This window comes from Temnothorax americanus, unplaced genomic scaffold, assembly GCF_048541705.1.
Source record: "Temnothorax americanus isolate GAGA-0224 unplaced genomic scaffold, ASM4854170v1 Scaffold249, whole genome shotgun sequence".
NCBI classification, from domain to species: domain Eukaryota; kingdom Metazoa; phylum Arthropoda; class Insecta; order Hymenoptera; family Formicidae; genus Temnothorax; species Temnothorax americanus.
The window spans coordinates 1-10,419 of NW_027509390.1; the positions used below are offsets into that span (position 1 = coordinate 1).

The following is a 10,419-nucleotide window of genomic DNA, read 5'->3' on the forward strand; positions in this document are numbered from 1 at the left end:
ATAATAATATTTTATACTATTGCGTGATATTTTTGATCATATTTAACCGTTACTTTCTGTCTTTATCCATATTATTCATGTATGATTTTTATTTCTAGCAGTTAGATTCAGGGAATTTAAGATTCCCAACCAAAAGTTTTGAGCTTTTATTAAGAATATTTACAAATACGCTGTTAATAATCATAAAAACTTGTTAAAATCACTTAAATCAGTAACATTAATGTCTTTGTTATGATGTTATGCATACAACCGATATATATTGGATTTCTCAGATTACTACTGTACTTTTGGCTGGGAAAGGTATAGGTAATGGTAATACATCCTTAGGGCCGGTATCACAGTTTCCGATTAACGTAATTCTCCCTAGATTCTCCGATTAAACTCACTCTTCGTCTCTTTCTAGGGGGATAGTTAGAAAGAGATGCAGAGTGAGTTTAATCGGAGAATCACGTTAATCGGAGACTGTGATGCCGGCCTTTAATTTTTTTTTTTTTTTTTTTTTTTTTTTTTTTTTCAAATAAAGGAAAGATCGTGGGGGACCCATGTGGCCATAATAGAGAAACCGAAACTATATATATATAGTTGTATCACATCCAAGACTTATGACTGGATTAACATGAACGCCTCCATAAAAGCGTCCCAAACAGAAGTTAAACTGCGCAGCATAGACTATAGACACAGTATAACCATACCCAGTAGCGACACTCAGCCGTCCGACCCGGAATAAAATTTTAGTGCGCATGTGCGAGTCCGTACATCTCACAACATGGTTGCGCCCAGTTGCGTCTCGAACATCGTAGGTAACCTCAACCTCCACAGTTTTATGACATATTTTTTATTTGAATAAATTGTGTCTTTTTATTAGTGATAAGAAAATTCCGGGTGTGACGTGCTACATTAAAATGAAGTTAATGAAGAGAGGTGGATATAGTTGTGCCATGAAGAATTGTTCAAATATTTCTGGGCGTGAATCTGGTCCCAGTTTTTTTCGTTTTCCAAAAGACCCAGATAGGTAAAAATAATTTCCATTAGCGGATTTGTTAATTGAATTATATATCAAGTGTTTTTTCATTAATATTTTATACAAAACATCTTTCAGAGCAAAATTGTGGTTGGAAAAATGTGGTCGCGAAATTAACACGTCACCAGAAAATTTATATAAAAATTACAAAGTTTGTGGTGATCATTTTAAATCGTCGATGTTTTTAAACGATTTGAAAAACAGACTTCAACCACATGCAATCCCCGAACAAATGGAAAATGATAAATCTTTTGAATTATCAAGTGAAAACAACGCAACATTTAATTTGAGTGATGATTCTGAGGAAAATACAGTAATATCAGGTAAGCAGTTTTGAACTCTGTGTGTGTGTGTGTGTGTGTGTGTGTATGGTTGGAAATATCAAAAATTTTGTGAACATAATTACTATATTTCAGTTGAGTGTGATATCATTAAATCTAACTATGATAAGCAACAATTGGAATTATTTGAAACTGGCTTTTCAGACAAAGTTGAATGTCAGTCAATATTAGGTAATAATTTTAGTTCAATATAGAATTAACTAATGCTAGTAACATGAAATTTTTGTGAATTAGAAAATAAAATTGATGTATGGTTATTATAATTTATATATTCGTTCTTTCTTTGTAATGAATGGAATATAATCATTAATTTTTTAAGTTTCATAAGTGATGTAGTATTTTTAAATATTATAGTTAACGACCATCATGGGCAATATGAACATGAGCAAGTGGAATCAGTGTCACATCAGTATGCTCAAACAGAGCTACAATATTTGGATCAATATGCTCAAACAGAACCACGACAGTTGCATCAATATAGTCAAACAGAGCCAAAATTTTCTAATCATTCCCCGCGCAAAAGAATTTTGAGAGGCAGAATTGAAGCGTTACATCGAGAAATTCGAAAATTAAAACAACAATTAGAACGACAGAAAAATAAGATACAAACTTCAAAAATAAGACAAAAAATGTCCTTGAATGAATATTGTGAAGCTACAGACGAATTTCTACCACCAGAGATTGCAAATTTTGTAAAAACTCAAGTACGTCTTAGTAGATATAAGTCAGCCAAAGGACGAAAATATTCGCTTCCATTTAAAAAGTTTTGTTTAGATATATTGCTTCCTCATAGAGGAAGCTTTGTGATGGTGAAAAAATTTTTTTTCGAGATTTTGATGGAAATAGGTTTAGAATGTTCTAAAATGTCGAAAAATCGTATTAGTAAAAAATGTCCGGAAGTATGTATGTATGTGTGTGTGTGTGTGTGTGTGTACGGATTTTTTGTACACGCATCTACTTCTACAATTTTTTAGATACCGGGTTGAAATTTGGCACACAAATAGAGTATCATAGAAAGTATGTCCTCCTCAAATTTTATTAAAATCCATAAAACGGTATAGATTTTATGCAGATTTTCATTTTTTTGAAAAATGTGTTTTACGCTGCATCTTTCTCAATATTTGAGATAGCGATCTATTTTTAACTCTATTATATTTTTGAGTTTTTTCTACCCCTATTTCATATATAATTCATTAAAATTTGATTGATTAGATCTCGTGTTACATACATTTGAAATTTCGGAGAATTATACATACAGTTTCTAATTTATATAATAATTGAAATCGAGTTAAAATGTTCATATTTGATAGCTTCGGTTTTATCTCGAAAAATCGTATTAGTAAAAAATGTCCGGAAGTATGTATGTATGTGTGTGTGTGTGTGTGTGTGTGTACGGATTTTTTGTACACGCATCTACTTCTACAATTTTTTAGATACCGGGTTGAAATTTTGCACACAAATAGAGTATCATAGAAAGTATGTCCTCCTCAAATTTTTTAAAATCCATAAAACGGTATAGATTTTATGCAGATTTTCATTTTTTTGAAAAATGTGTTTTACGCTGCAGCTTTCTCAATATTTGAGATAGCGATCTATTTTTAACTCTATTATATTTTTGAGTTTTTTCTACCCCTATTTCATATATAATTCATTAAAATTTGATTGATTAGATCTCGTGTTACACACATTTGAAATTTCGGAGAATTTGTACATATATAGAAGTTTTAAAAAACAGGATCTGATCAACCAAATCTGAATCAATTATATATAAAATAGAGAGGTAGAAAAGACTGAAGAAAATAATAGAATTAGAAAAGTTGTCAATATTTTATATATAAAATATAACAAAATTAAGATAAATTTTCTAACATTATTCTTTAACAAGCGGTTAAGACCTCACGTATAGTCTCTAAGGGTTAAAGTTGATTTGCTTATCACAATCTTTAATCTCTATTTAATTAAAAAAAAATACTTTAAAAAAAAAATTATAAAAATTATTTAAAAAAAAATTATATAAAATATAAACGTTTATTATTTTAAATCACATTTAACGCTTTTATTATTTTCAAAGATTACATTTTAAATATAACATTAAATTAAAATTGAAATACAATATTAAATAATATAATAACAAAAACAAATAATAAATTTCAATTCTGAAAAATGTAAACAGGGCCTGTAGTAACGGGTCCTGAACGCCCCCTATTAAATCTTCTCAATCCTCCTATCCATCTTCCTCTATATCCTCTTCCTCGCCATTCTCCTTCTCTCCAGTTTCCTCTTCTCCATCCGCCTCTTCTCCATTCACCTTCTCTCCATCCTCCTCTTCCTTTCCATTCTGTACCTCTCCAACTCCCTCTGCCTCTCAATAAGCGTGCTCTTGATGAGTAATATCTATTCCAAAAATATAAAGAGTAAAATAATGAAAAGAGGGAAGAAGAAGATTGGAAATTCAAGGAAAAATGAAAAAAAGGAAACGGTTATGGACAGGGATTATAATTGAATTTATAACCTTTTGTAGTTATACGTTATAAATTAATGTTACATACCTCCTATTCCTTTCCTTTAGATTTTTTCCTCCTCTTCTTTTTCTTTGATTATTATTTTCCTTATCGTCTTCTTCTTCTTCTAAAATTAATTCTTTTTCAATTTCTCTCTTTCCATTCTCTTCTTCTTCTCTTCTCTGCTTTGGTTCGGTTTCTCTTTTCCGTTCTCGTTCCATTTCTCTTTCTTTTTCTTGCTCTTTCCGATTTTTTTCAAGTCTCCTAAGTATTAGAGAATTGACATAATGTTCTAAGATTGTTTCTTTAATAGTGACAATCTAAAAATAAAGGAAAAGAGTACAAACCTTTCTTTATTTATTTCCTTGTTTATTTCTTTTTCCCTCGTCTTTTTTGGTTCTTCTTTCTTCTTCTTCTTATTTATTTTCTGCAATTCCATTATATTCTCCTCTTTATCGTTTTGAATCGACATATTTGTTCTACGAATTTGATCTGTGAAACAAGCATCTATTGATTGTCAATTTAAAAAAAAGACTAAATAAGTTGCTTGTTTCACAGATTATATTTGCTTTTCAAATACGGGTACTTATAAAAAAACGTAATATATATATTTTGATATACATATATATATATTTCTCACGATACCTAACAAATGGATGACATGGCTGATCTCATGAATGTAAGGGAGGAATATAGAAAAAGTAAGTGAAAATTAATTACTTAGAATTTTGTAACCTTCTTGCGTGAGCGCGTGTTGGTTTCCTTATATTTTCTACGCGCGAGTTGAGTCCCGGTTTATCGATGAGTTATTCCTTTAATGTCTAAAAATTTTTATGTATGTATAATTTAATAAAGTAATTTTATTTTTAAAATAGTAATGGAAGACGGAATGGACGAATTACTTTTAAATGCGTTACTAGTTTACGAGAGAGAGCAAGCCGAGAATGCCCGAAACGCTGATCAAAATGTTGAAAAAAGGTAGAAAAAGCAAACAGGGTAAAAATCATTTTCCCAGATAGCATGTATGTTGCATAAGATATCTTAAAGATATGTTAAAGATATCTTAAGATATCTTCTTTATCTTAAAAATATCTTTATGACGTCTTATGCAACATGCATGCTATCTGGGTTATTTAAGTAGATTTATATCCCTGAAGAAAAACTTTAATTTTTAGAAAATAATCTGATTTAGATATAACATTGTTTTATTAGAGATTGAAATAACAACAAATATATTTCTGTGTAGAGAGAATGTCGAAGAAATTGAAGAAAAAGAGGCAATAAAGCGAAAGCATAAGAAAACTAAAGAGATGGATCAAGAAAATGAAGAAGAAGAGGCAAGAGAGCGAAAGCATAAGAAAACTAAAGAGATGGATCAAGAAAATCAAGAAGAAGACAATTAAATATTATAAATCTAGTGATTTTCTCGAATCTTACCGTTCTTCAACATTCTCTCTACACAGAAATATATTTGTTGTTATTTTAATCTCTAATAAAACAATGTTATATCAGGCAGCGTTTCGGGCATTCTCGGCTTGCTCTCTCTCGTAAACTAGTACCGCATTTACCAGTAATTCGTCTATACCGTCTTCCATTACTATTTTAGAAAAAAATTTACTTTATTAAATTATACATACATATAAATTTTTAGACATTAAAGAAATAACTCATCGATAACTCGGTATTCAAGTCGCGCGTAGAAAATATAAGGAAATTCTAAGTAATTAATTTTCACTTACTTTTTCTATATTCCTCCCCTACGTTCATGCGATCAGCCATGTCGTCCATTTGTTAGGTATCGTGAGAAATATATATATATGTATATCAAAATATATATATTACGTTTTTTTATAAGTACCCGTATTCGAAAAGCAAATATAATCTGTGAAACAAGCAACTTATTTAGTCTTTTTTTTAAATTGACAATCAATAGATGCTTGTTTCACAGATCAAATTCGTATAACAAATATGTCGATTCAAAACGATAAAAAGGAGAATATAATGGAATTGCAGAAAATAAATAAGAAGAAGAAAAAAGAAGAACCAAAAAAGACGAGGGAAAAAGAAATAAACAAGGAAATAAATAAGGAAAGGTTTGTACTCTTTTCCTTTATTTTTAGATTGTCACTATTAAAGAAACAATCTTAGAACATTATGTCAATTCTCAAATACTTAGGAGACTGGAAAAAAATCAGAAAGAGCAAGAAAAAGAAAGAGAAATGGAACGAGAACGGAAAAGAGAAACCGACCCAAAGCAGAGAAGAGAAGAAGAAGAGAATGGAGAGAAAGAAATTGAAAAAGAATTAATTTTAGAAGAAGAAGAAGACGATACGAGGTATGTAAGATTAATTTATAACGTATAATTACAAAAGGTTATAAATTAAAATATAATCTCCGTCCATAACCGTTTCCTTTTTTTAATTTTTCATTGAATTTTACGTCTTCTTCCCTCTTTTCATTATTTTACTATTTATATTTTTGGAATAGATATTACTCATCAAGAGCGCATTTATTGAGAGGCAGAGGGAGTTGGAGAGGTACAGCGCACTTATTGAGAGGCAGAGGGAGTTGGAGAGGTACAGAATGGAAAGGAAGAGGAGGATGGAGAGAAGGTGAATGGAGAAGAGGCGGATGGAGAAGAGGAAACTGGATAGAAGGAGAATGGCGAGGAAGAGGATATAGAGGAAGAGGATATAGAGGAAGATGGATGGGAGGATTGAGAAGATTCAATAGGGGGCGTTCAAGGCCCGTTACTGCAGGCCCTGTTTACATTTTTAATAATTGAAATTTATTATTTGTTTTTGTTATTATATTTAATATTGTATTTCAATTTTAATTTAGTGTTTTGCTTCCTCATAGAGGAAGCTTTGTAATGGTGAAAAATTTTTTTTTCGAGATTTTGATGGAAATAGGTTTAGAATGTTCTAAAATATCGAAAAATCATATTAGTAAAAAATGTCTGGAAGTATGTATGTATGTGTGTGTGTGTGTGTGTGTGTACGGATTTTTGTACACGCATCTACTTCTACAATTTTTTAGATACCAGTTTGAATTTTTGCACACAAATAGAGTATCCTAGAAAGTATGTCCTCCTCAAATTTTATTGAAATCGGTCTACCGGTATAGATTTTATGCAGATTTTCCTTTTTTTGAAAAATGTGTTTACGCTGCTGTTTTCTCAATATTTGAGATAGCGATTAATTTTTAATTTTATTATATTTTCCAGTTTTTTCTACCCCTATTTCATATATAATTCATTAAAATTTGATTGATCAGATCTCGTATTACACACATTTGAAATTTCGAAGAATTCGTACATACATAGAAGCTTTATAAAACTTGATCTGATCAACCAAATTTAACCAATTATATATGAAATAGGGGTAGAAAAGACTGGAAAATATAATAGAATTAAAAATAAATCGCTATCTCAAATATTTATAATATCGGGCTGATTTTTTTTATCGATAAAGTATTGTTTTAGTTTTTAAATGGACAAGTATTTTTAGTATTTTTTAGTGAATGTATATAATTATTTACGCAGTCCCCAAAAGAGTTAAGTGTGAAATCAGAACCTTTGCTAACAAAGCTTCCTCTATGAGGAAGCCAAAACAAATAAATACCGATAATTATACCTCGAATAAAATAAAAACTTGCACACTTAGGAACTATGAGGAAGCAATGTGCAAGTTTCTACTTGCACAATTAAAAACTACGAGGAAACAATGTGCAAGTTTCTACTTGTTGTTTTCTGGGGGAGGCAGAATTTATAATTCTTTTGCACAAAAATTTATCCTTCCCAGTGTAAGAACCTTACAACGCATGATTGAACATTTGAAAATTACTCCAGGTTTGCATGATTTTGTTTTCGATGTTTTGAAAAAAAAGTTACAGGCTTCTTCGTCACCTCTCGAGAAGTATTGCATTTTATGCATTGATGAAGCATCAATTAAAGCAAATCTGTATTATAATATAAGTCAGGATGAAGTCATTGGATTTGAAGACTTGGGTGATGGTAAATCATATCTTCCAGCATGTAATGTTGCAGTTTTAATGATCAGAGGGATTTGCAACAATTGGAAACAACCTTTGGCTTACTTCTTTCTTCATTCTTCATTTTCTGCTAGGAAATTAACAACCATTATTCCTCAAGCAATTACAAAACTGCAAAATGCGGGGTTTATAGTAGTAGCGTTTGTTTCAGACATGGGAGGGAATTTTAAATTAACCGCTAAATACTTAGGTGTGACAGAGAACAATCCATTTTTTTTTGTTAATAACGAGCGAATCTCACATCTTTTTGATTCACCTCATATAATTAAAGCTGTCAGGAATAATTTCCATGACAATATTATTGAGTATGACTCTAAACCTATATCTTGGAAGTGCGTTGATGATTTATTTCAACAAGATCAAACTAGGCAATTTCGACTTGCACCTAAACTCACTGATAAGCATATGAAATTTTCAAATTTCGATAAAATGAAAGTATATTTGGCTACACAAATTTTGAGTTTTACAGTGAGTAGTAGCTTGAGGAAAATGGTAATTTCTGGAGCTTTTAAACCTGCGGTTGCTCCAATTGCACTTAGAACAGCAGATTTTATCCAAAATATGAACGATTACTTTGATCTATTCAATTCATCTTCGGTTCAACATCCATCACAATTTAAACAAGCTTTTCGGGGAGCGCAATATCAATTAGAATTTCTTTCAAAAATTGAAGATTATTTATCCAAAATAACGATATTTAATAAAACTGGTGTTAATATTTCTAATAAAGTTCAAGTTTTCAAATGCATGAAACACAATATAAATTCTCTTCTTCAAATGTGGGAACATGTGCAAAATATGTTTCCAGAAATGCAATTTCTATTATTACGCCGTTTTACTCAGGACTGTTTGGAACACTTTTTTTCGGCTATTCGAGGATTGAACGGCAATGTTATTAATCCTACCCCAGTTCAGTTTTTTTATTCATTCAGAAAAATTTTTTCTATGAAATATTGTACTGCTGAAACTGGAAATTGTGAAAGAGACAGTGCTGATATATTTGTAGCTATTACAAACTTTAGAGAGAAGAATTATATGGATGTTGAACCTAAGACAGATGACATTACACCAATACTTTTGGATGATCATGATTATCGTCAGATGGACGTAAACGAACAAGATGCGTTCCGATATATTTGTGGATACGTAATACGTAAATGTCTTCAAAAACATTCGTGTGAGATTTGTTCTCAATATGCACACTCGTACATCGACTTAAATGAAACTTCATATTACTGTTTCTTTAGGGCTTACAATTCTACTGAAGATAATCCTTTCGGAAATTTATCTATGCCGCACGATGATTTCGTAATATATCTTAAAACGTTGGAAAATTTATTTTTTTCTAAAATTGAGGAATTGATTGTACAAAAGCATATAATTCGTATCCTCATTACCATTTTTAAAGAAGTTGAATTTATTCATCCGTGTCAACATTTTCCGCATAATTATTTATTGAAATTATATGCTCGAGTTCGACTATTTTATACATTAAAATTTATTAATAAACGTTTCAAATCGCAATCCGGACACAGAAAAACTATAATTTTACGTCACGATTAGAATTTAATGTCTGTATTTTCCTTATAAATGCAAATTATTTAATATCTACTTTTATAAAAGTAAATGTGTTTTCGTTAATTAAATTTATTATTGAAGTTCGTTTATAATTTTATTGTTATAAAACTAAATGTGTTTGGCAACTTTGTGAATGTCAAAATGCATGTGTTACTTTCTGAAATAAATTTTTAATATTTCTGCTACTCCTTTTAACATTTCTGCTACTTTTTTTAACATTTTTACTATTTTTTATGTAAGTATTATACAGTAACAGCACATAATGATAGTGAATATTACATGTTTTCACTTATTCCAATTATTGTTTCAGTTGACATTGACATTTGGAGCACATTCTTTCTACTGAAGGATGTCCATGAGGAACAATTAATTAAAAAAAAATGGATATCTTAATATTTATATATTACTAAAATTTTCAGTAAAAATTATGAAATTTTAACGCAAGTATTCGGAATAAACATAAGTATTTTTTTAAATATTTTTATGCATTTTTTACTCAATGACAGAACAAATAAAAATATTAGCTTTTGCGCCCAATGATCTATATTCGCTTTTGAGCTCAATAATTATATATATTTTGTATACATTTTACAATTCTATTTACACAATAAGTTACGAAAAATTTTGAAATAAAATGATACAAAATACACAGAAGTATTATTTTCATTTCTTCTACTTCAAGAAATTCTTTGGATTATAATTAAAATTGCGCAAAAAATCTTTTTTGATTATATATACTCATATACATTTTTTAATTATATATGTACATTTCAATTGTAGCGCCGGTACATCTGACAATATGGCGACGTACCACGTGACTTGAGGACAACTACATCAAAGGTGCCGACACTCAGTGTCGCTACTGGGTATGGTTATACTGTGCTATAGACTCGTTCACTCGTAATTCCTCACACTCTAGACTGTG

At 30.1% G+C, this 10,419-nt stretch overlaps 3 protein-coding genes across 5 annotated transcripts; 2 read left to right on the plus strand and 1 right to left on the minus strand.

Annotated features, from left to right (window-relative positions):
* The first annotated feature begins 529 nt into the window (after positions 1–529).
* On the plus strand, positions 530–10,384 carry LOC143898922 (uncharacterized). Of its 3 annotated transcripts, XR_013257330.1 has the most exons (7): positions 530–796; positions 866–1,012; positions 1,100–1,344; positions 1,438–1,533; positions 1,717–2,066; positions 9,805–9,934; positions 10,275–10,384. XR_013257330.1 is itself a non-coding variant. In XM_077408720.1 (6 exons), exons 1-6 carry the CDS (start codon positions 741–743, stop codon positions 9,838–9,840), a joined length of 930 nt encoding a protein of 309 aa, XP_077264846.1. In that variant the 5' UTR covers positions 530–740; the 3' UTR covers positions 9,841–9,972. The 3 variants fall into 3 exon arrangements, 2 of the variants coding, with proteins under 2 accessions (XP_077264846.1, XP_077264847.1); XM_077408720.1 differs by lacking the exon at positions 10,275–10,384 and having other exon boundaries at positions 9,805–9,972; XM_077408721.1 differs by lacking the exons at positions 1,438–1,533; positions 10,275–10,384 and having other exon boundaries at positions 9,805–9,972.
* On the minus strand, positions 3,064–4,657 carry LOC143898924 (uncharacterized). Its single transcript, XM_077408723.1, has 3 exons — positions 4,211–4,657; positions 3,912–4,127; positions 3,064–3,756 (listed from the first exon to the last, which is right to left on the minus strand). Exons 1-3 carry the CDS (start codon positions 4,333–4,335, stop codon positions 3,513–3,515), a joined length of 585 nt encoding a protein of 194 aa, XP_077264849.1. The 5' UTR covers positions 4,336–4,657; the 3' UTR covers positions 3,064–3,512.
* LOC143898925 (uncharacterized) lies at positions 4,422–5,811 on the plus strand. Its single transcript, XM_077408725.1, has 3 exons — positions 4,422–4,564; positions 4,739–4,841; positions 5,110–5,811. Exons 1-3 carry the CDS (start codon positions 4,516–4,518, stop codon positions 5,264–5,266), a joined length of 309 nt encoding a protein of 102 aa, XP_077264851.1. The 5' UTR covers positions 4,422–4,515; the 3' UTR covers positions 5,267–5,811.
* Positions 10,385–10,419: the final 35 nt, after the last annotated feature.